This window comes from Augochlora pura, chromosome 7 (assembly GCF_028453695.1).
Source record: "Augochlora pura isolate Apur16 chromosome 7, APUR_v2.2.1, whole genome shotgun sequence".
Taxonomy (NCBI): domain Eukaryota; kingdom Metazoa; phylum Arthropoda; class Insecta; order Hymenoptera; family Halictidae; genus Augochlora; species Augochlora pura.
This window is the reverse complement of record NC_135778.1, coordinates 483,845-510,578: the sequence shown is the minus strand read 5'-3', so window position 1 is coordinate 510,578 and position 26,734 is coordinate 483,845. Positions and strand designations below refer to the sequence as shown.

The window sequence follows — 26,734 nt, the reverse complement described above, 5'->3', positions numbered from 1 at the left end:
AAGTTTTGTTTACATTTTCAATGCTTATTAAAATTGACCTCGCCCGTAACTTTTCTACAATCTTTTTTTATTTCTTTTAACAATTTCGTGACTAAAAGAATGATACTATAACGTTTATTTGAACCGTTTTAAAACCTGGCGTATGGTGTCAGCATTCCGGGTCGCACTATGTTGCACCTACATTTGATTCCTGTGAATTTGATTAAGAGATATGGATAACGATGCATTTGCTATGATCATTTAACTGTAATGATAGATTCCCCGCTCATCTTAGAACATAAATTACAATTTACGAAACTGTCATATTTTCGGAGGATTTGTTCTATGAGGAACTTCTTTTTACAGTTATTATTTGAATGCAACTTACGCAGCACTCTAACTGCCAAAGTAGACGCTGCACGAAAAAGTTTTGTATACAAAAGTTGCATACTACATAGGGGTCCATTATGTATTGTATTTATTCTTTTTTCTAGGTGGAGGCGTGTTAGAGATTCGAAGGTCAAACTTATTTTACTATATTTTTAATATATCGAATTCTGAATGAAAACGTATTGACCTTTATTAGCCCTAAGCCTATTAGCTGAGGAGCAATTGAACTTCGTCTGTTGAAAATTTTCTTCAGTTTCCGATAGCTTGCGTTAATCTGTGATAGGGTTGAATCTTCAACTTGATATTACCTGAACAAAATTTTCAAAAAGTAAAGTCAAATTATTCCTTAGCTGTTAAGTTTAGGGCTAATTGGGGGTCAATGCATTTTTTACTAACAATTTGAAAAAAAATAAAGTTCACCTTCAAATCTTTGAAATAGCTTTATCTAAAAAAAAGTTAATACACTACATAATGTACTCCTATAAACCATGCAACTTTCGTATACAAAACATCTTCGTGAAAGGTATACTTTGGAAGTTATAGAGGTATGCAATTTGCGTGAAACACCCTGTATATACACTAATGGGACCTACTCCTACACGGTTTTCTTACTCCTCAAGCTGGCGCTCACCTCCCCACCATTTTACTTCCCGTCCAATCCGCAGTAGACCCTGTCTCAGCAGTGAATTGTTAGCCAATCAGAGTAAAAAAAATTTCTATATCGAATCTTAGGTAACGGATCAAGCTGAGATCTGGAGATGTGCAGGGGTAGGACCCATCGCTGTGTCTTTTAAATCTTTTGATGCACAACAGGTTTGGTATAAACTATTTACTTTGTGGAATTTTAGAGATTCTTAATTTCCTAACTCATGTATTTAATGCATGAATTAAGGGTTAGCTGTTTCTGTACCATCGGATAATTTTTGTGTATTTTTTAAATTGTTGAATTTATTGGAAAACAAAAAACAAGATTAATAAACAAAGACTGACCGAGCAATTTGTATAAGTAGATGAATGCGTATCCTTTTCCTCATCTTGTTTGTTAGACGCGAGCCAACCGGCGAAGTAATGCATAAAATAGCAAATGAATTCAAATTATCATTTCGTTACATATTATTCTATTATCCACTTGTATTATCTATTAAATATCTTTAAGAGATATTTCTGAGTATTATTCAATACCACGAATCACTACTTCATATTATTACTGTCAAATGGATTAATTCAACGGTGTGCGAATGAAATTTTACATTGAAATACATGTATTCTCGATACCTTCGTTTAAATCAGTTACTTAATGTTGATCGCTTTATCACGCAATACCTTCACCTACTTTATTACGACCTACATACAGCCGATTACAAAAATATTGGGACACATTTCTAGATCTCGTTAACTTACACGCGCGGTCCTATATAGGGTACCGAGATCCACGAAACGCATTTTTTAAATTTTCATTATAAGTTCGGATAAAAAGGTTGAAGAAACGTCGTTTAAAAAACTTTTTTATCTCAATTAATTGCAATTTTTGAAAACAATTTTAGTCGTTACCTAGTAGACTAGCCCTATCAATTAAAAAAAAATTCAAGTTGCCTATTGGTGCAATTTTAAAAAATGTTTCATTATTTTTTTGAATGATCGTATATTGGATCATATTTAGGAGCAATAGAATAAAAGAATAAGCGATTAATTTTGTTAGTTAATTATTAATAGCTAATTTATACTGTATGCAGACGATAATTAAATAAAATGGAATACACATTATTAAATCAATATTTAATTCAGTATGCATATGCTATATAAGTTACCTTGGTTGCTTGGGTAACAGATAGTAGCTTTGTATCATTGCCACTATCAGGACAGTATCTATTCCGTATTGTTATTTTTATACACAGTCATCGTCTGAATTAAATTTTTTTAAAATCATGGCTAATAAATCTGTGGTCACATATGAAAAACCATTACCGCATATCGGTAATTATTACTATCCATTTCCGTTTTCTCGTAAAATCACGGCAATTATCGTATGTCTCGCACAGCTAATATTTTATAAAATTTTAATTCCATAAAATAGGATTAGCCGATTGGTATGCTAAACAATGGGACCTTCAACAGAATGCAGATTTGAGAAGTGCAGAAGCATTTGCATTGAGAAATTCAGGAAAAATTATTCAATCAGACACAATGGTAAAGACTATGTGGGATACATATATGAACAATGCTCGTCTTGCTGACAGGTAATTGACACCTTGGATTATATTTCAACAGTAAAATCAGCAATTCTATACATCCGTAGATTAACAGAATTGTCAAGATGGAGAGAAGTGCTCCAAAGTTTCTTAGACAAACTGTTGTCAGAGATTCATCTTCTGAAAGATGAGAAGGCTGATGCAGAAAAGGAACTTGAAAATATAAATTATCCTTTACAAGTAACGGCACAATGTATTTCAATGAGAGACTGTCGTAGAGGGACAGAGCTAACATATGATGAAGCTGATACAGAATTGAAAAAGGAACTTTGTGTTATAGAGAATGTGAAACATTCATTGACTCAAAGGTACGATATTAATATGTATATAGATGACTGCAAATACTCTCTATTGTGTCTTTCATAGAATTCAAGCTGCATGGGAGAAACTAAATCGACTAGAGGAAGTTAGATTTAAAATCGCATTAGAAGTCGAAGACAAGGATGAGACTATAAAAATAGATAAAGAAAATCTAAGTTTGGATCGAACGTGTGCGAACATCAGCTTTAAACCAAACGCGTTAAGAGTTCCAAAAGGGTAAGATTATGTAAATAATAAGAGTGATAATAAGGAATGTAACTGATAAACAAATATAAAATAGTAGCATCGTTTTTATAGTATAATATCTTATGAAAATTGGATGGAACATTGTCAGCAGTCCAAAATGCTAGCTGACAATGAGTTGAACGATGTGTACAATTTTCGTGAGTCTATGAACGTCATGCGAGAACGTGCACGAAATGATATTAAGGCTCAACAGGATGTAACAGATTTTAGTTTACGGAAACGAATATACCAGACACAAAAAGGTCGTAACGAACTGGAATGGCAGAAGCTTAAGGTACGCGCAGTACTCACATCTACAAGAATAGGCTGATGATAAAGCAGTTAATATAGAGGTCCATCTAATTACAATTTACAGATACAAAAAGAAATGGAGATCATGCAGAAAGAAATTGTACGGCTGGAGGATGCACTTTTACATAAGACTGACTCAATAAAATGCGCAGAAACAAGATTAGAGAATCGCACTTATCGTCCTGGCTTTGAGCTCTGCCGTGATGAAGTAGACGGAGGTTTGAAAGATGAAGTCTTACAGTTGCGACAGACTGAAAAAGATTTGAAAAAAGTTATACACGACTCCAAGTACGTGCACACATTTGCCAAAGTTTTAAATAAATCGTGTGATTGTTTTTGATTGGGCATTTAAAAAATGCGATAGGATGGATATACAATAATCGTTTTTTTTTTCAGTTAGTCTATTTTATATCTGTATTTTCTTATTTTCCCTTCAGAGAAGCGTACAACAATCTCGAAAGTTTACTTCTAAAAATTGAAAGCAATCTGGATGACAAAGAACACTCATTATCAACGGACGTGATGTGTTTAGACATGAGAGCTACGTTGAAAACCGGAGATAGAACACGATTACCTAATGAAACGGACCGCAATATTGTTCTCACGCGAATGGAAAAGGAAATACCGCTTGAATCTGCGTGATGTTTATGTACATCTATTGGTCAGAATTCTGCTTAAACATATAAAACGTTCTCGTTCATTGTGTCACTTACTAATATATTTGTCCGACACGCTTCACTGTATTTTGTTGGTACTTACGTATCTACGTTCAAATAATTTGGATCTGCCTTCATCAAACTGTATTCTGAAATAAAAGAATCCGTCAATCCCGGTTCTAATGTTTTCACAGCTCTTCTGTGCAAGTCTCCAACTTTCGTTGGATCACCATGTTTCATTTCGAATTTAATGTAATCTATCCAAACGCTTGTGTTATTTTTGCCAAACTGTAACGTTGACATGTCATGACATTTTCTAAAGCGTTTCAATGATATTTCAGGTTGCATTAATTCTAGTTCTGTCATCTTTTTATGCATTTCAAGGCTAAATGGTGGTTGCAGACAGAGATCGTCGTAAACTTTTCTTGCCGCTTGTATGTCTACAACAAACATTACATGTAACATAAAAACCACTAGTCATAATTTCATTGCATGTACACACTTTTTGTTAGAACCAGCCACTCAATGTAAGTAGGTTTTATTTCTTGAGCTACATTTGCATGTCCTAGTAGAGCTGCTTGGAATACTTCCTCTGTTCTTTCAGGATTTTTAGCTTGCATATGTAATATCCTCATTTTCCATAAAGGTAATGATTTGTCTCCAAGAATTTTAATTGCCTAATACATACGTCGTTATATATGCCAATTTGTAGATTTAATATGTACTTTACAGTAATAGTAAACCTTACACAAATAGTATACCTTTGGAAAAACAATTTCGGCGTCCTCTTCTAGACCGGAAGCTAACAAGTACCTCAGCCTAGCATGCCACAAACTTACACTATTTGGTATGGCTTCAGTAGCCATACACAAAATTTCTTTTATTTTATTTTCTGTAGTACCGCTTTTTTGCTCAGTATTTAACATATTAACCTGCAAAAGAGTTCATTGTACTTTATATTATTAAGTATTATGACAAACAGTACTGAAAAATATTACGAACCCAATGCAAGTAATACTTTTCTTTCAATTTTTTTGCCTGGTGTGCTTGAGTAAATGCAATTTTTAATAATTTTCTTTTAAAATTGGGCAATGAACCTTTCTGATTAATTTCTAGTAGACATTCTATATACAATGTCCACATTTCATCAGTTTTAATCTTTTTAAGTGCTGTCTGGTATACTTTATTGCAGGAAGTTATGCGATCTCTTAATGAAATCTGTTCTGAACTATCAATTTCCATAGCAGTATCATCGAGGGAAGGCTGAACAAGTCCTTCCAGTTCTCTTCTTGCCATTGTGTCCCACATTAAGGGTTCATGAGCATACTCTTGTATCATATCACTGTAATAGAGATTTGTATGATATACTTACTTTAATAACGCATTATTTTTCTTTACCTACCTAACAATTTTATTTTGCAGTTTCTCTGTGTTATTACGTTCCTTTGCAATATTGAGCAATTCCACAATGAACTTAATATCCTTGATACATTTTGATGCTTGCTGATATATAATATGTGCCCTTTTTAATCCTATGGACATGTCATCTTCCATTACTGTTGTTGTTGCTGCTGGGTCATTAATAGTTTCACTCTTTTGATCATCGGATGATACCTCATCCAATTCTAATCTGAATGATATATAACCTTGGTACGAATTTATTTGTAAACATTAATTGAAAACATTTAAATATCTATACCTGAAAGCATCTGTATATAATAGTTGAGAAGTTGGGTGTACATGTAATCCTCTAAGCAGGAATTGACGAGCCGTCTGCTTGTTTTTATTTTCTTCTAGCTCCCATAGAGCGGCAATATGCCAACATTTTGGCTTATCTTGATGTATTTGCAACATCCTAGCTAATATGTGACTAACACTGTTTTTAAAATGCTATCAAATATCATATCCTTATTGACTCGTTAAAAAATAAATGGAACTGATAAAATGTTATTATTTAAAACGATACTTACAACATGCTTACAAAATTTTATATAAGCAATCCAAAACCGTATGTCATCTTGAAACTTAAATATTGCATCTTTGTACAAATAATTCATTTTGTTTGTAATGATGTGATCGATTTCTGACTTCTTTTGTTGAATACCGAATTTCTAAATAAAATAACATTGATTACGATCTTTTTTTACATACACTTGAAGAATATAAAATTCTTACATCTCTACGTTGCTTGATCAATTTAAGAAGGTCCATTAAATATTGTATATATCGTAAATAGTCTTCTTTGGTTTTTGAATGTCGCTGAATCTTGTATTCATTCTCTTTGAACTTTTTTGCGATGCCCCTATAGAAATGTATTCATTAATATCTTTAAGCATACAACACGGATGAACGATATCGTAGAATAACCTCTCGTAGTTACCGAATTTCACTTTTATCAAACAGCTTAATTTTCTCCATTTGTTCTAATTCGGGGATCATATCCTCGCATCGCTTTTCTACGAACTCCGCCATCGTTACTACTGCTTAATTACCGTATAGAAAATTGAACAAATTAAAAGCCTTCGGTGCAAATGCAACAACCGTATCACCACATTTGACCACGATCACACTCGATCACACTTGATCACTCTTTAATCCTAACATCTCTTCATAGAGGGCACAGTTGAACAATTTTTCGCTAGCTGTCCCACCGTGGATTATTTGTTTAAGCCGGTCGATTGAACGAGGGGACGAACAAATACTTGTAAGGTATAAGTTGCGTTCGTGGTCATAAATTATAATGACAATAATATTTTGTCAGAGACATATGTTAATATATGATGACACACGGAAAAGACTGGTTTGTCCGCTCTGCTTCTCCAGTCTAAAAAAAACGTAAAGGGTGTTATAAACCCTTTTCTTTTGCAGATTGTTTTAGATAATGTTTGGTTATTTAGAGACACAGTATTGTTCAGGAGAATTTATTGCTTACATATTATATGAAAAACCAAATGGCAACATTCGAAAACTCTCCTCTTTTTCAGTGGTCCAGCTGCATCTGCATACGCGAGTGGATGACGGTAGTGTCTTGCCGGTGAAAAACTGAAGCTCCGCTCCGAGTCTGTGCAGCGTCCATTGAACTAGTGGCAAAACGCTCAAACTGTAAGCCAAAACCAGCTGTTGGTAATTTGACTAGTAGTTTCAGCACAGACGAGGTATCGTCCGTGCTTATATCGCAGCAAGTATATTTCGTCCGTGATTAAATTCATCAAATTATTGTTTCAATCGATTTTAAATAAGCGATTAACCAACAGTAAATCGTGTCGTATTCTACATTTCAGACTCTCGGTAACAGGAGCGAATCGTTACAGTGGAATACAGGCTAGAGGTCAGGTCGCGTGAGATACAAGCGATTCGCGTCCCCCCATCAATGAGTTTACGTGGTTTATGACAGAGGCGTCACGGAATCGGAATCGTGGAAGCCCGTGCCGTGAGTGATAAAAGGCAAATGGCCGCCGCAGCGTACGAGAGCGGGTTACGCGTATGACGTTTTTTCTCCGCGGGTCAGTTGTTGACGGGCACGACATGGTTTAGATGTGTGTTCGCGGTAGTGTCGATCGTGTCTCGTGAAACAACGGATCCTGCCGTGATGTGAACGGGGCAAGGTGGGCAGGCGGAAGGCTCGAACGGTTGTTTCCGTGGCCGGCGATGGACGGTGAGAAGGCCAATAGTGCGGTGATGAAATCGGTGTCGGAGGGTGAGCTGGGCGTGGAAGAGGTTAAATCGTCCGAAGCGAAGACACGGGAGTCGATTTCGCGGCTGAAGCGTACTTTCACGTTGCCGCGGAATCCGTTTCAGAACGCGAAGATGTCACGGCGACGTCCAAAACAGAACCGCGACTCGAAAGACAACAGCGGCGGGACGAGCGGCAACAAGGACCGAAACAATATGCAGCAGCAAGTGGAGAGCATGCAGCAGCCCCATATGGGCAGGTTGCACAGCAACGGGCAAACGTACTCGGAGAAGAAAGTGTTCCGCAGGCCGTCCTGGAGGAAGTTCATCAACAGGATGGTTCAGCACATGTCGAACGTGGGCGCGCAAACCCATAAGACCTCCCATAGAGACGATCTAGGGTCCAGCGCCGGGGACATCAGGGTCCCTCCGCCTAGGCCCGCGCATATACCGCCGGACCGAGTGCCAGGGGTCATAGGTTTACGCAACCACGGTAACACGTGTTTCATGAACGCCGTGCTCCAGTGTCTCTCCCATACGGACATACTCGCCGAGTACTTTGTGCTGGATCAGTACAAGGTCGATCTCTCCAGACGGAACAAACTGAACTCGAAGAAGTACGGGACTAAAGGCGAGATCACCGAACAGTTGGCCCTCTTACTGAAGGCTATATGGAGCTGTCAGTACGATCCGGAGATGAGCAACGCGTTCAAAAGTGTTGTCGACAAGTACGGTAGCCAGTATCGCGGGAACTTGCAGCACGACGCTCAGGAATTCTTGTTGTGGTTATTGGACAAAGTGCACGAGGACCTGAATCAGGCTACCAAAAAGAAATATAAGATTATTAAGGTGAGTGCACGATCTCGTTCTACGATTCTATGATCGAGCAAGTCGAGCGTTGCAGTTCGACTGCTGCGGGAAAAGTACGAATACATGAGACTGTTCGATCGTCAATTTATCGTCCGACGGTTTCAAACTCGACCAATTATTAGCCTTTCTAAAGTTGGAATTCGAATCTCGCGATGCGTTCGGTGTAGCTCGAAAACTTTTTTCTTCGCGTTTTTGGTTCGAACGTGAACATTTCTCCTAAGTTGTGGATATTTTATTGTCACGCTGCGAAGTTTTATTATTTATTATTTATTAGACGCTTCTTCGAGATTTTTGCATTGCTCACAGCATAGTTTATTGCAACCCATGAGAGTTTAGGCATCAGAATTATTCTGGAATTTCATGTCGACTTTGATAGTGACAGCGAAGAGTCCTAGTGCAACGTTTCATGTGGTCTCCGTGTCAATGTTTGTGCATGCCTTCGCCCGCGTGCCGATGATCGTCTCGTCTCTCGTCTCTCGTCTCTCGTCTCTCGTCTCTCGTCTCTCGTCTCTCGTCTCTCGCCTCTCGCCTCTCGCCCCTCGCGTTGCGTGCGACGAGTGACTTTGTGTCGGACAGGTTTGTAATCGTTCCTGGCGATTGATTACATAATACGAATACTCATTGAATAGTCACCGGGGCTAAAGCACCATGCTAAAAAATCTTACTCTGAAATACGAAATATAAAAATTGGTTCGTAAAAATCAGTCCCTCCTTATTACGAGGCTTCATCGAACCAATAGAAGAAAGCGTAAAACTACTCGAACGTGTTTTGAATTGTTCTTATCGATGTTTCTCGTGACAGTTCGTTGGAATCACGTCCATGTAGGCTGGAGTGGATTTTGTTTGGTTTTTAGAAGCACGGAGTCAGTCGATCGCGACGAGGCCTTAACCTAAATTTTTTTTCGCGTTTGAATGTCACGTGTCGGATTTTTTTTGAACGAGGCCATTAGAACCCGGATAAATGTCCCAGTAATACGTCCATTTTGGAAAACGAACGAAATTTCGAAATAATCGAAATATATCGGTGCTTTCCCAAGCTTTCCTTTTCTCTGAATTAGTGGCACACGAACTCAGGAACGTGTAGATGTTACAGAGAAAAAGAGATACGCTAAACCATCAGTCTGACGAAATACCGTCTAATTTATTTCCTGGGATTTTGTATTGCAATCTCGTTGCATTATCGTCCTTTGCTTGGATAAAAGTTATTTTCCAAGTTTAAGATAAAATAAAACATATAGGTATAATAGAAAGTGATACGTATAGAAGACGAAAGGAAAGAAAAAAGTAAAATGCTGCAAAAGAATTTTCTTCCCCGGCGGGGAATCGAACCTTTTTTTTTTTTTCTAAAATTTTTTATTTGCTACTCTTTTACATTAGTGGGTTACATGGCGCAAACAAAAATATTAAACAAAACCAAACAATAAAATTACTTAAAGCTAGACTTATGTGATAAATTCTCTCGCTTTAATAATGTATAAATGGGATGCGAATGGTGTGCGATATGGGATGATTTGCTTAGTGATATATATCCATATTGTCGATCGGTATGATGGTATCGGGTAAAAGGGAAGGAGTAATGAAAAAAACCTGAGATCAATAATTATAAAGTACTTATAACTAATGTACACACACACACAACATACAAAAGAAAGATATTTACATATGTACACACATGCACACGCGCATACACTCACACACGCATAGACATCCATACTTACTCCGTCATACATGTATATATGTATGAGGTTTATATCTTATGAATGATTACGCCTATATGTTTTATAAATATTTCGCCTAAATATTTCCCAGATGTATTGAATCGTTTGACCGTTGTTGGAGGAACAGATAACTGATTGACTAATATTGCCAAACGGAACTGTAAAAAGGTATCGCTTGGTAATTAACGTGCAAAACACAGAGCACACAATTTTTAATCCAGTATTACGGCGATACGTTTTTCAGCGGATAAAAACAAACGTTGGCGGAGTGTGACTATTTTTTTTTTACGGCACATAAAACAGCGCGTTTATTCAGGCTGCGAACCATTTACGAATGTTTTGAATGCTCGATCGCGCACTAAAAAATTCTCTTGCAGTCGAGGACCATAACGGTCGAACGCCCATCGGCGTCCTTCGCCCGCGATGCAAATAGTGAAGAAATATTCAATCCCCGCGAAATACGTTGCACAAAATGTAAACGTTCTCTCATCAATAATTGATAATTACTTTGAATTTGACTTAACTGTGCGCGCTTTAACATCACCAACGTGCTTAGATAAAGCAACTAATATCCTACGAGAGTGATTTAAGCTTCCCGGAAAAATGAAAAAGAATTTCCGTGGAATTCTGTCCCTGGTTTACGGTACTGGTCGGGGTCTAATTTATGGCATTCCCTTGAGTGTTTTCCTTTGCTATCGGATCCTGTGGTGACGAAAGTCAGACGATCCTCCCGTGAATGCCTCGCATTTCGAGTCATCGTGTAACATAATTTCCCCTTTTCTCCTTTCGTTGTTCTAAACATTCAAATACACAAAGTGCAGTCACTACAGTCTTTATACATACGTACTGCCAAGTTCTGACATATTTATTCTCACTGCTAAATATTATACTAGCTCGCATTCTTTTAGGAAAGAAAATAAAAGTGGCAGAAGAAATGTTGTATGATTACTTTTAGATGTAGACATTCCAAAAACTATCTGTCTAAAAATACGTTTGCGCAAAAGGAAACGGAGGGATGGGGATTATACGGGGCGTTTAAAACGAACACGTGATTCCCAGGAAGGAAGAAGGAAGGAAGGAAGGAAGGAAGGAGGGGCATTTGTCATAATATAGGCGCGTGACAGTAGTGGTCTACTGCTAAAAATAGTTGGCCACTGAATGAGCACGAACTTGAACATCGGTGCCGGTGTGCCACGCGTTTTTGTGTCACAACCTCACCTCGCAACGTGTATACATATGTTGAAGGAGAGAGCGAGCCTGACGGGACGAATTTCAGTTTGATGATTCACCGCACAAGATGCTCGTACGATAAGTGACGTAACGTTAGAGAAAAGTGCGCAGCATTGTGTCCCGGTAAATTGCTCGGCGCGCACTGCACCTGACCCGATCGTTCGCGGCGAATCTTTGTGAAAGAATCTTCGTGAAAATTTGAAAAGAAGGCGACGCGGTCCGACGGCTGTTGTCGTTGAAACGATCCGCAAATGTTCGCAGCCGCCGCAGACTGCAACGGTAGAATGATGATTACATGAACGGTGAGGTAAGAGCGCCGGAGAAAAACGACTGCAAAACAGAACCGTGAATCATGCCGCGCGTCGAACAAAAGAGGAACGGTTCACGGCAGGACAAGCGCCAGACCCCGACGGAAGCTGGAACGGAGACTCGATGGAGGAGTTGCTTCTCCGTTTTCTTTTCCCTCTGCCCGTCTATAATTAATTACTCAACTACTTAATGTTAAACCTATCCAGCGCTGAAAGTGATTGACGCGCGTTATTTCATTAGAATGGAAAACTGAATTTGTTTAGACGTTCCACCATCTTTGCTACAATGTATACTGGAATTAAAAAATTTATTATACCGTTGTTATTATTAAAAAATGCTAGAGCATGGTATATTTGGTACGAATAAAATTTGCTTCGAAGAATTTATACGAAACATTATTCGAACCATGTCCAACTCTGCTTATCAGAAAAAATTGCTGCTGTTTTGTTCTATTTAAAAATAAGAAGAATACTTCAAATTTTATGGTATGCAATACGGATGTAATACAAAGCAAAGTTTCAGATTTTTGTCGGTAGCAGAGCACGAGCGAATTCAATAAGCGATCCTTAATCTCATTCGCGTCGATCACGTGTTACATAAATGGTGTAGCGACCGTACTTTGTCTACGCGGCATAAATTATTTACTGTTAATGCACTTTTTCCGTCACGGTTTCGAATGCATCGGTCGAGGAACGTGCAATTACATATGTGGGCACGCGATACGGTTTTCGATTTGCATACGTCTACTTCCGACGTATTTAAACGATTTATTTTTACGCTTCCCGGTCGGTACTCGTCGCGCAAAAAGAAACGGTCGTCGGCCTTGCCGGAGGAGAAAACCTCGAGAAGTCGTACGTCACTTCCCACCGAAGTAGGAAGCGTGGCATGGCTAATCGGTGCACCGATAAATCCAGTAAACGCCACCAATTACGGGAACAACTAAATTCTCTTTTCGCTCGAGTGCGAACTTTCTACCGAATATTTAGCCTACACCAATTCAATATGGCCGTCTTTATTCAATATTAAGATTACGATTACGAAATATCGATTACGAAGAGGAGATACGATCGTTCGAGCCTCGCGGCCTTCTTAATATAGTCGTAGATTGTCTGCAATTATAAAAACAAACCGCTTTCCAAGCTGTCCATTTTTGCTTATAAACTGAAGGCCATTCTCGGAGAATTTACTCCAGTTTTTTTCCACCTACATCTAACTAGTATCCTTTTTTCTATACTATGGGAGAAATCTGAAATAATTTGAAAATGTTTTTATGTATACTTCGCGTGGTTTTTCTCTCTACATTTTATACTAGAATTATCTACAGATAACAGTTTGTCGCTATTCGACTAGCTTTTTTTCACGCTGCATAATTCTAAAAACCCAGTCTCAGCTTCATTCTCCGTATCTTTCGTGAATTCTTTCCCCTTTCCCCAGAAACGCGAGTCTCTATATACTGCAACGCGACTCCAGATTCTTCGATGCTATCTTATCGGCCATTCCTTACGCGCGGCCCGACCCGATCCGGCTCGTGGTTCAAGCGTTCGTCGGGTATCAGATAATGAAGCGATCTTCGGCGAAGCGTTCCCGTAGCCGATAGTCCAGATCGGTAAACCGACACTGTCCGACACGCCGCCCCCTCTTGTTAACGGCCGCTGCCTCGTGCCACTTTTTCGTAGCCGGTTGTTTCGGTTTTTTCGTTTTCCCTCCTCGACACGAGTGCCCTTCGGTGTCGAACACACGTTGACCGACTTCTTCGGAACCGGTCACACCGTGGACACCTTGAAAATTCAATGACATTCGTGGAAACGTTGCCTCGCGCCTCCTGCCCCGTGGCATCTCCGTAACCTTCGCTCGATGCTGGCTCAAAATTCATCCGATCACGCTTAACCGATTCTTATAAAAATAAGATTATAAAAGAATTACCGTATCGGTGTGCACTATGTATCGTTGCTTGCTTTGCTGTACCACTCTACAGCAGCAGAATAAGTAAATATTATTAATGAAATTGTTAATTTTCTTACATAAAATCTGTATATGCGTTTGGTACAATGTCTTAGTGTTGAAGACGAAGTACGGAAGTACGAAACCATCGTAAGGATGGTTTTTTTTCCTATTGCAAGTCTATTAGCGCATTTATGGCTTAATTCCTGAAGGGATGGCTAGGCACGTTCGACCTTCGATATTGCCGTCGCAACAAAATCGTTGACGAGTATATTCGTCATCGCTTGACTATTACGACGCATGTAGGTGTCTCAGGTTACTAATTAATTGTAGAGTAATTACAGCAATGTTTTCTTCTTGGTGCAAGAAATAATTTAAAATGAATACTCTCTAATAATAATTGGGCGTAAAAATGATGCGAGGCTGCGCGATGAAACGATAGCAATCAACCGAGATCCGTTGTCGAGAAGTTGATTTAATATTTGGCTGGCAGGTTCCCTTTGCGGGAGCAGGTGATCGCGACCCGTATTAGTAACCCGTAAATCCGGTTGCAGTGTCGCGCGGCGATAAAGTGCACCGCGGACGCGACCGCATCGTCGCGTTCAACGGCTGGTGTGCTCGATGAATCGGCAGCTCGGGATTCGGGATGCATCCGGGGACAAGTTCGACGACGCTTCTCGAAATGCACGGTGTGCGCCACTCGGGCACGTGCTAAATTCGCCGGCGCGGTGACGCGCGCGTGCGCGCTCGCGAGCGCGTTGACCTTGCGATAAGATCGTTGGTTCTCTTGTCCTTTTAAAATTAGGATACACGGTTTCTGTGTGGTTCGAGATGAACGGCCTCGGTGACGTTATCGATAAGGTCTCCTCTATCTCCGTACCGTGAATTTTTATCATACATTAAGGTGTAACGAGACGACCGGCGCAGACTTCATTAGCATAGGGAAAGGCAACCGTGTGAATAATTTATCATTCTTTTAGGCTGCCCTCGGGATAACGCTGCACGTACCGATAGAGGACGCGTCCAAGTTGTTTCAACTTTTAATCGATTAATTAGACACGTCGTCGATGCATCTACATCGGTACCGTCCACGTTTCAACCAGTAGTTAGTTCACAGTCGTCTTCTTTGCATAATAAGTTTCAGCATACATGTATTTAACTGTCAGAAAAACACTAATAAATATATGTTACAACGCGAGCAATAAAACGATAATTGTTGTTTCCTGTAGTTAATGCGTTAATGCAGATGTATATCGAAGCCGACGAAGTCGAGACGCTGAAATTAGCAGTGGAGGTAGACGCGTGCCTTGATTACGGATTCCCCCGCCCATCTCTGGGTGAATCGCAAGCGTGTCCTTTATAGAGCCAATCGTGTTTCGATTTCTATCGCAGGTCGCTTCCATCGATCTCTTATTTACGCGATCGTTTACGATTCATCCAGGACAGTGCTCGCAGACGACCTTCGGCGCCTCGTGTATTCTTCTGAGAGAATCGTAATTCAAACGTGCAAATCACGCGCGACGAGCGCCGTGCGACGCGTGACACGTCGCGCGGCGCGTCGGCTGAAGGAGATTCGGTGGCGAGCATCGAGATAGAAATTTTCATAATTTACTTACGCATTCTTCCCGAATAGTTAACCTCTTAGGCACGGCTAGATTTTGCGCAAATAAAGATTTCGTAACTAAATTACTATATATAGTATTAATTACATATATTCTTTTCTTAGTGTATTGTATATACACACTTCTTCACTTTAATCGTTTACTTTAATAATTAATAAAATAATTGAGTAAAGCACAAAACATTTCGAAAACGTGGCTTCTAGACTCTAGACTGCCGATTAAAGTATTCGCTCAAACCGATTAAAAACCACCACGAATCGAAACTTTTCGTTCGTTTGATAAAAATACCTGTGAAAATCGAGCATCGAATTTTGTAAAATTCCCAGTCGACGGTGTTTGGAACTGGCGGGGACCCTCGACATTGAAACATCGGTGTGCAGTCGTGTGTCATGGAAACGAGCACCGCCTTGCTCGAGACCTTGCGTGCGTGCAACGCGACACGCGTGTTTCCATGACGCGCAGGGGTCGTTTCGGTTCGGAGACCAAGAAGAAAATATTCCGGAAAATGTATACTCCCGCCAGTCGGTGGAAATATCAGACGACCGGCGACACCGGCGGATTTCCTTTTTTCGAACAAAGTCAATTTGCAACGTTAAAAGGGGTGGTTAACCGTTGCATGGCGAGCCGTGGCCAGACAATTCGTCGATAGAATCGCGTCCATTGTTTTCTACGAAAGGTAGAAAAAGTGTTTCAACAAATTCTTTGGACTTAACCATCGCGCGTACGGCCAACGTTATTTAACCCTTTGCACTGGAAACCGTTGTAACTGTAAATCTGAAATAATTTGTCTGACTTCTAGTATTTTTATTTTACATGACAAGTAAGTGACTGCGCAGTTATTGGTAAACGATCGACGGATTTTTTCGATCGCGAGAGGAAAGAGTGAAAGCAGCTTTCTATTATATTTTTGACGCTAAATATTTCTAATTAACGACGCATTCTCATTTGACACTATGACCGTGTCAGTGGGCATCGCGCCACGGACAATGCCGCTGCGCAACGCTCCCGACTTTCTCTCGCTGCTTTCATTTTCGATTATAAATATTCATTCGAAGAAAATGCGGTGGAGCAATGCCTCATAGAGCTGATGCATGAAAAGAGGAGTTGCGGCGTGCATTCCACTCGCGATATCAACTATTTCGTTCCATTATTAAAGAATGATTAAGACGAACGAGTCGATCGAATTCAATCAACGTCGCCGTACATAATTAGACATGCGTGTACGGTGATTTGAATAATTGTAGACTCGAAGCTACTTTTACGTTTTTAATGATCCTATTTATATGTTTTTATGTTGTAGAAATAACAGAGTCTTTGTTCAAGTATCGGTAAAAATGTGAAAGTTACTTTGAGCTTGTAACTATTCACAGTACTGTAGATGGCCTCCTTTCGCTGAGCCACTCTGTACATTTCAAAAAGAAACACACATAGCGTATTTGTATATTTTCATATTAGATATAATATAAAAAAGTCACTTCCAATCGAAAAATGTTGGTAAAGTAAGACAAATCTGCTCGCGCGATTTCTTCGATACGATAAACATTACCTAATTGTTGTTAACGTATCTCGAGCGAATATATTAAATCGCCGCGTCGAGGAGTATCGGAACGATGAGTTGCGAAATCTGCAAACGTGCTGATTTCCGCGATGTTTTCTTTTCCGATCGGTTTCGATGCGGCACGGCACGTTTGATAACAATCGCGCAGGAATGCAAAGATACATAGATAACAAGTGTATCGAGGGTTCGCCAGTGTAAACAGAACTGTTGATCACCGAGCAGGAAAATCGGGATCGTTTGTTGGTTTTCGATGTTGACCGTCGCCGTCGCCGCCGTGATCATCCGTCTGCCTGGAAATAATCGCTCGTCGCATTCGCGAACACGCTCGGAAACGGCAGGAATCGGCGCCGATAAGCGCGGAATTTTAGGCGCCAGAAGCGCCACACCATAAATTTCCGCGTCCGCGGGCGTAGCATAATTTTCCTCAACGGTTGACATTGAAAAATTTGCGACCGCGATTCATCATCTCACGGCTGACAACTTGGTAATATGTGTACACACTTGGCGGAAGAGTTTTACAAATAGGAGGAAGTTGGTCGGATTAAACGAAAGCCGTCGCTGTTTGACGATTTTCGAAAATATTCCCCCCCTCCCCACTTTCGTCGCCGGCTGATCAAACTTTGGAAACGTTCGACCACCGAGCCGTTAATTTCCTGTTGCACGCGATAAGGGCGACGCGGTTCTCGTCGTTTTAACGAGCTTCGAATATTATTCGACCTGCGAGGTACGGCGACTATCGTTAATATTCGGATACCCCTTTAAAATGCAATAACTTTTTCTAGAACTAGATTAGACGGCTTGAATTTATTTTAGACTATGGAAGGACCAGTCAACTAGGACTCAACATTCCGAGGACACTCGGAATGGACTTTCCTATTCGCTTTCGTCTCGACCTAATCAAATTAATTGAAGCGAAATTGTCGTTACCCGAGGGAACGGCGTCGCATGTTTTCGACTTTAGAACGGTCTGTAGAGTTCTAGCGGACGAAACAGTACCGTAACAAGAGCCGACCTTGAATGGAGCCACACGGTGTTCGAATCGTTCGACAGCCATTTTACGAAACACGGTCTACCCGACCTCTGCGCGCGGCTTCCGTTGACAAATGACGCTTCTTTTTATTGCCACGCATCTCGTCGGACCGTCAATGGAATCTGGTCGTCGTGTGTGCTCGGCGTGGAATTTCAGTCCGCGCGCGGAAGCGAACAACGCGATACAATATTCCATGGTGGCACGGCCGAGCTAATTGCTCCGAGCGACTGCAATTTTCTCTTTTTCAGAGAATATTTTTTGACGACCGATGATTTTGTTCGTACCGTTTCCGTCGGCTATCCCCGTCCTCGTGCCAAGCCGAGCCGAGCGATCGTTTCGTAAACTTGGTCGGGGAATCTGACAAATTGCTCATCGAGATATAAATATAAACATAAATATGTGCGCGCGTAGATACACATGCTTCGATTAAGCGCGCGTTACCAGCAGCGAGTCCAAATTCCACGTGAAACAATTGCTGCTGCTGCTGCTGCTGCATTGTTGTGTCATTAACGTTATTAAGCGTTTGTTGCACACCAACGTCCAAGTATCGGAGCGATTAGAGCAACCGGCCAACAGGTGATATTTGTTGCAAACGTGCGCGGAGGCTAAAGTTCAATAACGCGAGATCCGTCCTGAAGAAATCTACGGTGACTCACGGAAGTATTTCAATGCATCATAAAATATTTCCTAAATTATTATAACTATATCATAAAGTATCTACGAAAAGTAGTAGCTGTATTCACAACATTTTTCAATTGTTTGCAAACGTCTAAATAAAAATATTAAGACATTCAGGTTTCTTAACTCATGCCGTACTTTATATTTTCTATTACGAAAATAACAAATAATATTTGAATTGCTGAGATTTTATTTCTTGAGTCATTCGTATCCCCGGGATGTCACTTACTCAACACTCATGTGTTGAAATAGTTTCGCGAGCCAATAATTACAAATGTTTTTGTGGTATCAGTGGCTCTTCAACGAGAAGTTCTTTCAATAATAAACACTCGTCGAAAGTTGAATGCACGAGGTAGTGTTGCGCGATCGATAAATCGTAAAATCCTCGATGGAAGCGAGCCGTCCGCCCTTCTGTTTGTTGCGTTTACGTCGATTAGTTCCTCGTTTCGTTCGTCGACTGTTCAGAGTGAGTCACGATCCGAGAATAATAACACTGGATCTTCGTTCGAGCGAATCAACCGCCTAATAAATGTCACTGGTAAACACGCGAATCGTTGCTTTTGTAAATCCTGCGATAAAAGAAGACCGATAAGCTAATCGTTCGGACTCGGACAAATTACATTCGTTGTTGCCTCCTTCGTTGAACTCCTCGGAAAATATTTGTCTCGCTCGCCTAAAATTTCTCGCCTATCTGTCGTCGTTTTGCCGAAGTACGACGACAATATCGAACGAATCGATTACGAAACATGCGTTCCGATGTTCCTGCTTTGTTTCGAGCTTCGCGAGAGAGAGAGAGAGAGAGAGAGAGAGAGAGAGAGAGAGAGAGAGAGAGACGCGCGGCGCATTTAAATAAAGCACCGCGTCTACAAGAATTGTTATCAAAAACATTTGTTATGTTGATTTGGTTCGTAACACGTTACGTGAGCATTTCTGCTCGAAAAAACCAGACGGCTAACAGATTCAACACACACGGCTTTCCGTCTCCGCGGCGACCTTCCTCCGTACACTGAATCGTAATATCGAATTAATTACTATCCCTCCACCCACGCCGTCTAATTATCACCGACGACAGCTAAATGACCCTGACGAATTACCCTGCCCATTTATTAACAAATCCAATTAACGCGAGCGTGTTTGCAGCGCGATGAATTCAAATGGAATCCGTGAAATCCGATAACCGAGTTTTTCACCGAATACGCTTCGTCTCGATTCAATGTATTCGTCGACGGTGAATCGACGATCAGAAATTCTGTTCCTTCGATTCTTATTAAGAAATAAATTCCTCGATATATTGCAAAGATTTGCGACGCAGTTATTCGCTGCAAATTATTTGCGATATAATTATTTGTTTACGACTCGATATTTCCTCGTTTATAAGATCTATCGTAAGGGATTTAAAGGAAATTTAAACATTTAAATTATTTACAGTAATTTCTTTCATTATCGTTTTATTATTATTATTTATTTGACTTGTTGTCACTTTATTTCTGTTTGACAAAGAAACCGTAGCACAAATCCAATATCGTCGAACGTGGATGGAGCATTTCCTGTTCTTTGCGCCAGTTGTTTATCAACACCGGTTCAAAGTCGCCGCGCGTTTGGTTTATTTGGATTCGGTGCTCTATTCAGTCATGGGCCACGCGCGTACGAATTGTTCTCCGAATGACACACTTTGCGTGCGCGATCGCTTCACATCGACGCGTTGTCATTGACGACTGCTACGGCTGTCGCGACGAGCGTACCTGCTGAATGAGTATTATCGGTTCTACCTGGTGCACCTAAGGTTATTGTAACCGTTCCGTCTAGTCTCAAGTATCGACGCTTTCGAAATTCTTTTAACACGTTGATAAGAAAAAAAATTTGTTCGGACGGAAGGTAATTCGAGTATCGCGCATTCGAATTGCACACGCCCGAACGCGTCACGCGTTTGACAAGCTGAAAGAAGTTAATTATAAGGTACGAGAGCCGAGAGCCGCTGATTGCCACTGTTACGTAAAGAATGTTTAGAGAAGTCCGACTTCCGGTCCTTTGTTTTCCAACGGTACACGCACGTGCAGAGAAGGAAGCGAGATCCGTTTCTACGTTTGTTCTCTGGTATCGTTGTATTTTCCCGCGACGTCGGCAGGCTCCGTCGCGCGATCGAATTTCGCGCGGCTCGGTAAAAAAGTATCAAGCTGCTCGGATCTAATGAAAATCGACACGAAATTCGTTGCGCAATCCAAGCGGCATACCTATCGCGGTACAGTTCGTTTAAACCGTCGCAACAGGAATAATTTGTTTCCGTTCGAGAGCGCTACCTAAAGCGATGCCGTTTCGGAATATACATATGCAGAATAATACGTTTAATCTATCTTACGATAATAATATAATATTTATAATCTATATAATATAATTTACACGATACAGTCTATCTCTTTGCTATAATATATTCCATACGATCCATAAAATTGTCAGGCAGATTCTAAAGAAAAATGGACAACTTTGGAAGAAGAGCTACGTTTATTCGAGTCTCGCGGCTCGTTTTTCTAGTCGACGATCGTCAACAATTCGAATTCGACCCATTCTCCGATCGAAGGATGCACCAAGGTTGTCCGAAGGTTAGAAAGCCGCACTCGTCCCGTGTTCCATCTCCTTTCGTCCGCCTCGTCCCACCGAACCCACCGCTGGTCCATTCTGACGTAATCCACTCTCGCATAGTCATCGGGCACCGGCAAAAAACGGAGGCGCGCGTGCACGACCGCGCTGTCTTCGAGCCTCGATAACAATCGACGTCTCGCTCGACTCGAAAAGTCTCGGTCGCGCAATCGGTGAGTACCGATTTCGAGTGTTTGCGAGCCAATTCGTCAGCGTTTCAATAGATTGAAAAAGAGCGTTTGACGACACCGATCATAGTTAAGCATGGTTGTTGAAATGCTCGGGCCATCGGCCCTAAAACTCGGCCCATAACTTTCTCGACGCGCCGTGTACGCGCGCGCGCTTGCCAACGTGACATTGACCAATTGCGAGTCGCGAATCGTAGCGCGAGTCGTTACAACTTGCGAGCATTGAAAATTACTTCCGGCAACCGGATCGGCGATACATCCTGCGGACGGCCGAACGAACAGTTCTCCCAATCCGGTGGCTCGCGAACGCGCGGTCAGAGTTATCGCCTGCTCGAAACAATTAGCCTTATCTATGCCGTAATGGAAGAGAGCCGGCGGTGTGGTCAGCGGTTACCTTTGCGAATATAAATAGACGGAGCGACCGTTTGAATTTTTCCGTACTTCGCCCAGGCCGGCGCGCGTGGAATGCTCTCGCCTCCGCGAAGTCATCGTCCCGAAACTTTCTGCTCTCTCTTTTTGCTCTGCCAGCCGATGATGGGCCAACGTCAACAAAAATCGAAAATACGTCGAACCGAAGGCGTATATGTATATACACCCGTCTAAACGATACCAGCTCGGAATCGCTCGGCTCCTTTGATCGCGTGGAATACGTAAATGGTTTGGAAACCGCGCATTTCGAAGGTCATGAAAACGCGAGATTCGTGATCTGGTTAAGTGAAGCCTTCCATGCCGATCGAGTACTCCGTGCCGGGAATCCGGTGACCGGAAAGGGGGCAGAGGAAAAGCACGCGAGGCTTTGCAGGCGGTTCGCTAAACGTTACCAATGAAACTAACTCAATTATCATTGAAAAATTTCCGATCGATGCCAGTCAAAGTCATATCCCAACCAAAGGATCTCGACTGCTGGCTTACCGTGGAATATTTTTACTTCGCGTACCGTAAGAGCCAACTATTGGCTTGCCGAATACGTTCGTAGAGTTTTCGTTTCATTACGACTCGTGCGTTAATTAGCAAAGCGAGAGTAAGCTATTAGAAAATGCTGATTTTTGCCTCTTGGATATTCCATTCCCGAGCCTACAAAAATCATGCGATATTAAATTATTCGTAAAAACGAATATAGCAGTTTTATATAGGCGAAAGAGATTTGCTAATTAATACACGAGTCGTTTTAAAATAAAAAGAAACAGTCTAGGAATTTATTCGTCGGCCCAACATTGGTACGGTCCTATCGGCTACGCGACCCACTGGCAATATTCTATTTAGGAACAATTAGACGCGCGACGATCGTTAGCTGTCGGCGTTTTCGAGGTGATTGACACTTACGAGGCAGACTCGGAGATGGTGCGTTCCGCGCGCGGAGACGATTCCGATCGAACGCGAACCGTCTTTGCGAGTTTTAGCGATCTGGCGACAATTGTCTGTCGTTTATTAGCATACTCCAGCCGGCCCCCTCCACTCGGCATCGCGCGACGGGCCAGTTGCGAAACCGGGACGGGGACGGAAATTAAGGTATGGGCAGACGCGCTCCCAGAAACGAATCACCGCGACGCGACGCGAGGCGAGGCGACGAGAGGCGACGCTAGACGGTTTATTATTAGAACGGTCGCGTTATAAGCGACCGTCTTTGTGTACTTTAGGAGGCAAACTGGTTTCGCGATTGTCACGGATCCAATCGGCAAAAAAATAACACCGCGGAACGCTTGTTACACACGAATCTGCATGCTTGGCGCACGTGTAACTGTTAATCGGAACGGCCGCGGCGCCACCTCCTTACCGTCCAACAATAGAAACGTATGGGATACTCTGTACTATGTACGACCGTTGAATTCGTGTCCCGTCCGTCACGGTGCAATCGAATGAAAGCAATTATCGTCTATTATTAGAGACATTTATGCCGTATTCGATGCGAACGCGTACATTTCGCAGGGCGCGCGCGAAATCTCCTATTTGCCCGAGGCCCGAAGCAACGACGCGTACATAACTATTCTCGAGTACGTACTTTCTCTAATCGAGAGATAAAGTTACTTCATCGAAATGTGTGAAGTGTTATCGAAAATCGATTAGGTTTCTATGAAGTGTTCTTAGATCGCGGAACGCGAGATTACGCGTTCGCTCGATGACGTCTCCCTTTCGGTGGTTTTCCGTCGTTTCGAACGACGAATTTTTTAGTAACGCGTAACAGAGTGCGATACAGTTTAACGCCTCTCTATCGACGCTCTCTTGTCATCGTTTCGTTCGAATAATCGTCGAAATGATAATTAAACGAATTGAACGTTCGCCGATATTTAGTTCGCTCTCGCAGTTGTTGAAACTGCGGCGCAGCGATAGACATCTAATTGTAACGTGAAAGCTTGAAACTCCCGCCAATTACGTCGGCACGTAGAAGCCGTAACCTGGCTATCTACGAAGAATGTTTCAAAATCCCGCCTATAATATTGTACGCGTACGTTGTACCCTGCATTCTGTGATTTCAGAAGGAATGTCGCGGATTACGATACCGATAAACGTTTTTTCAGTTCACCGGTGAAAATGGAATAAACCGACGCTTTCGGAGTTAGAAAGTTTCTCCCGTTTTCTCTCGGAATGTCCACTCACCTCATTCCCGTTAAATTGGTCCACGATATCTGGGCCAGCTGAAAAATCAGTCGCCATATTGTCGCCAAACAAGAAAATCTTCGCAACTCGAGCTGCGCGCGCTTCTAGTTACTTCGACGGATCTCCTGTAAATTGTAAAGATTTTGAATCCACCGTTTCAGTCGATTTGGTGGTAGGCTCCTCCTTTCCTCGGCATCGCTTAGAATTTCGAAAACAATGTGTCTTGTATCCGGGTGATTGGAACGATCGCATCTGAACGATATTTCTTTTGCAGAATTCATTCGGGCGTCCGGACGATATCGTTGCAGCGGAAACGCTGGCGAATCACGTTCGGTGCAACAACTCGTTCGTGCACGCGGTGTTCCAAGCCCAGTTCCGATCTAGTCTGACCTGTCCAAGATGTCATCGGCAGTCGAACACGTTCGATCCGTTCCTCTGCGTGTCGGTGCCTGTCCCGCAGAACCACCGGCAGATGAACCTCTTCGTGAACGTGTTGTACACGTCGCAGCAGCCGCGACAGGTGAAAATTGGCGTCAGCGTGAACCAGGCAGCCAACGTGAGAGAACTGAGAGAAATTTTGGCGAGCGACACGGGGATCGACGAGAATCATATGTTGCTCACGGAAGTCCACGACGAAGGATTTCACAGGTAACAACGCCGCTACAACACTTGACTTTCTCTCGATTCGATGAAACGAACGCGCGCGCTGTTGCTAATTCTCGATCTTTCTCTCCAGAACATTCTCAGATTGCCAACCTCTATCTGTGATTACCGAAAATGACCCACTCTACTGCATAGAACTGCCACAACTGAAAGAACCCACGGAGCAGGCTTACATTCTTCTGGTATGGATCAATGTGCTTGTCAAAGGAGACCTCCGGCAACGCTTCGGTAGTCCGTACACGATGCAAGTCTCCAGGGAGACGTCCTACGAAGACCTTCAGAAGCTTCTGCTCAAGGAGATGCACAGTGTTCTGGTCGACGATGTCCTCACGTCTAGTCAAAGTCCCGGGCTGTTCAACATCAGGGTCGCGGATCCTGCTGCTACGCCGGTCCAGGACGAACACCCTTGCATAGATCCTTGTGTCGAGCATCCCTTGTACACCGAGCAAATCGAGCAGGCGTTGGCTCTTTGCGCCGACGACTCGGGCCCTCAACACGTCAAGCTAATCTTGGAATGGGACGAAGTTGCGAAACGCAATATCATTCAGGATGATACCGATCAGATCGAGGAGCACGCGAGCGTCAAGCAATTAAAGACTAATTCCGAGTTAGGCGGAGCTGTTACGCTGGAAGAGTGTTTCGATCTCTATACCAGAGCCGAAATTTTGGGCGCGGAAGACGCGTGGCATTGTCCCTATTGCAACAAGAAACAGGAAGTTGTCAAGAAGCTGGGTCTTTGGTCTCTGCCGGACATCTTGGTGATACACTTGAAGAGATTTCGACAGCAATCCAAGCAAAGATCCACCTCGAAGTTGACGATGCTGGTCGATTTTCCGTTGTACGGTTTTGACATGACACCGCACTTGGCTCACAACGGGGTTCAGACTCACAATAACGTTAGCAGTTTAGGCGGCTTGGGCTGGTCACCCTGGAAGAAGCCTAGACCCCGCCAACAAAATATTCCAAAGTACGACGAAAACGTCTACGACCTTTACGCGATATGCAATCATCATGGCCAAGATCTGCAGGGTGGACATTACACTGCATTCTGTCGGAACCCTTACGACACTCAGTGGTACTGCTTCGACGACACTAGAGTGCAAGCGGTGAACGACACGAACCTGATCACAAACGCTGCCTACATGCTGTTCTACCAACGAAGAGGGTTGACCAACAATTCGGGAACGTCTTCGGCAGCCTCCACCAGCTCCACCGGGTCCGGACTGGACCACTGGGTCTCGAAAATGCCTCCGTTCTATTTCTACAATAAGTCGAACAACAACGTGACGAACAATAACCAAAGCAAGTCGCAGGAGATACTTTGTCAGGAGAAGATCGTCGAAGAAAAGAACATGACTAATTTCAACAGAGGCTGCCGCAACTATGCCACCTTGCAACCAAAGAAGAGAAACGTTGCGACCGAAACGGACGTTGGTCAGATAGACCACTACTCGGACGACGAGGCGCCTTGTAGAAGGGAATGGGTATGTCTGGGGTTACCCCCGTTTCTAGATATCCGTCCCTTATATATCGCATTTCTAAAAATTACCATTTCTCTAAACAGATTTCTTACATTGTACTTCTTTTTTCAGGCTTCTCCGAAACCCGTCCGGAAAATGTCGTCCATCACGTTGATACCACATGTGCCACAGCCGACGATCATACACAGCAGCAGTGATCCAGACACAACGATCATTCACGAGTCAACATTGTAACACACGATCTAAGCCGGACGAAATCTGGCCGAAGCATCGCTCAATGTGTAGTGCCTGGAACCTGGTGTGCCGCAAAACTTTCCAAAAAAGCTAGCATAACCAGAATACAGCCGATTACTCGCGAAGCTTAAGTATATTCGTTTCATACCGAGGTAGGGAGAGAGAGAGAGAGAATGAAA

The 26,734-nt window shown here is 42.2% G+C and overlaps 3 protein-coding genes across 6 annotated transcripts; 2 read left to right on the top strand and 1 right to left on the bottom strand.

Annotated features, from left to right (window-relative positions):
• Positions 1-48: 48 nt before the first annotated feature.
• LOC144472069 (U3 small nucleolar RNA-associated protein 6 homolog) lies at positions 49-7,169 on the bottom strand. Of its 4 annotated transcripts, none has more exons than XM_078184767.1 (11): positions 7,065-7,169; positions 6,513-6,956; positions 6,308-6,434; positions 6,103-6,243; positions 5,832-6,022; positions 5,535-5,762; positions 5,135-5,474; positions 4,894-5,064; positions 4,635-4,809; positions 4,236-4,572; positions 49-190 (listed from the first exon to the last, which is right to left on the bottom strand). In XM_078184767.1, exons 2-11 carry the CDS (start codon positions 6,602-6,604, stop codon positions 178-180), a joined length of 1,815 nt encoding a protein of 604 aa, XP_078040893.1. In that variant the 5' UTR covers positions 6,605-6,956; positions 7,065-7,169; the 3' UTR covers positions 49-177. The 4 variants fall into 4 exon arrangements, with proteins under 4 accessions (XP_078040893.1, XP_078040892.1, XP_078040891.1 ...); XM_078184766.1 differs by lacking the exon at positions 49-190 and adding an exon at positions 3,586-3,727; XM_078184765.1 differs by lacking the exon at positions 49-190 and adding an exon at positions 4,013-4,146.
• LOC144472072 (tektin-B1) lies at positions 2,538-4,118 on the top strand. Its single transcript, XM_078184770.1, has 6 exons — positions 2,538-2,606; positions 2,666-2,926; positions 2,985-3,155; positions 3,237-3,459; positions 3,541-3,764; positions 3,914-4,118. The coding sequence occupies exons 1-6, from the start codon at positions 2,554-2,556 to the stop codon at positions 4,116-4,118; spliced, it is 1,137 nt and encodes a 378-aa protein (XP_078040896.1). The 5' UTR covers positions 2,538-2,553.
• A 413-nt stretch (positions 7,170-7,582) lies between the features above and the next one.
• Positions 7,583-26,712, top strand: LOC144472831 (ubiquitin carboxyl-terminal hydrolase 31). The gene is made up of 4 exons (XM_078186234.1): positions 7,583-8,653; positions 24,452-24,825; positions 24,914-26,324; positions 26,433-26,712. The coding sequence occupies exons 1-4, from the start codon at positions 7,781-7,783 to the stop codon at positions 26,553-26,555; spliced, it is 2,781 nt and encodes a 926-aa protein (XP_078042360.1). The 5' UTR covers positions 7,583-7,780; the 3' UTR covers positions 26,556-26,712.
• The last annotated feature ends 22 nt before the right edge of the window (positions 26,713-26,734 follow it).

Excerpts from the sequence above, each read along its gene's own strand:
- LOC144472072 (XM_078184770.1), top strand. The coding sequence starts at position 2,554 with ATGGTAAAGACTATGTGGGATACATATATGAACAATGCTCGTCTTGCT. Across the intron at positions 2,927-2,984 it reads AAACATTCATTGACTCAAAG|AATTCAAGCTGCATGGGAGA; the intron begins GTACGATATTAA and ends TGTCTTTCATAG. Across the intron at positions 3,156-3,236 it reads GCGTTAAGAGTTCCAAAAGG|TATAATATCTTATGAAAATT; the intron begins GTAAGATTATGT and ends TCGTTTTTATAG.
- LOC144472069 (XM_078184765.1), bottom strand. The coding sequence starts at position 6,604 with ATGGCGGAGTTCGTAGAAAAGCGATGCGAGGATATGATCCCCGAATTA. Across the intron at positions 5,475-5,534 it reads CTGCAAAATAAAATTGTTAG|TGATATGATACAAGAGTATG; the intron begins GTAGGTAAAGAA and ends TCTCTATTACAG. Across the intron at positions 4,147-4,235 it reads AATTATTTGAACGTAGATAC|AATTCTGACCAATAGATGTA; the intron begins GTAAGTACCAAC and ends ATGTTTAAGCAG.
- LOC144472831 (XM_078186234.1), top strand. The coding sequence starts at position 7,781 with ATGGACGGTGAGAAGGCCAATAGTGCGGTGATGAAATCGGTGTCGGAG. Across the intron at positions 8,654-24,451 it reads AGAAATATAAGATTATTAAG|AATTCATTCGGGCGTCCGGA; the intron begins GTGAGTGCACGA and ends TTTCTTTTGCAG. Across the intron at positions 24,826-24,913 it reads CACGACGAAGGATTTCACAG|AACATTCTCAGATTGCCAAC; the intron begins GTAACAACGCCG and ends CTTTCTCTCCAG.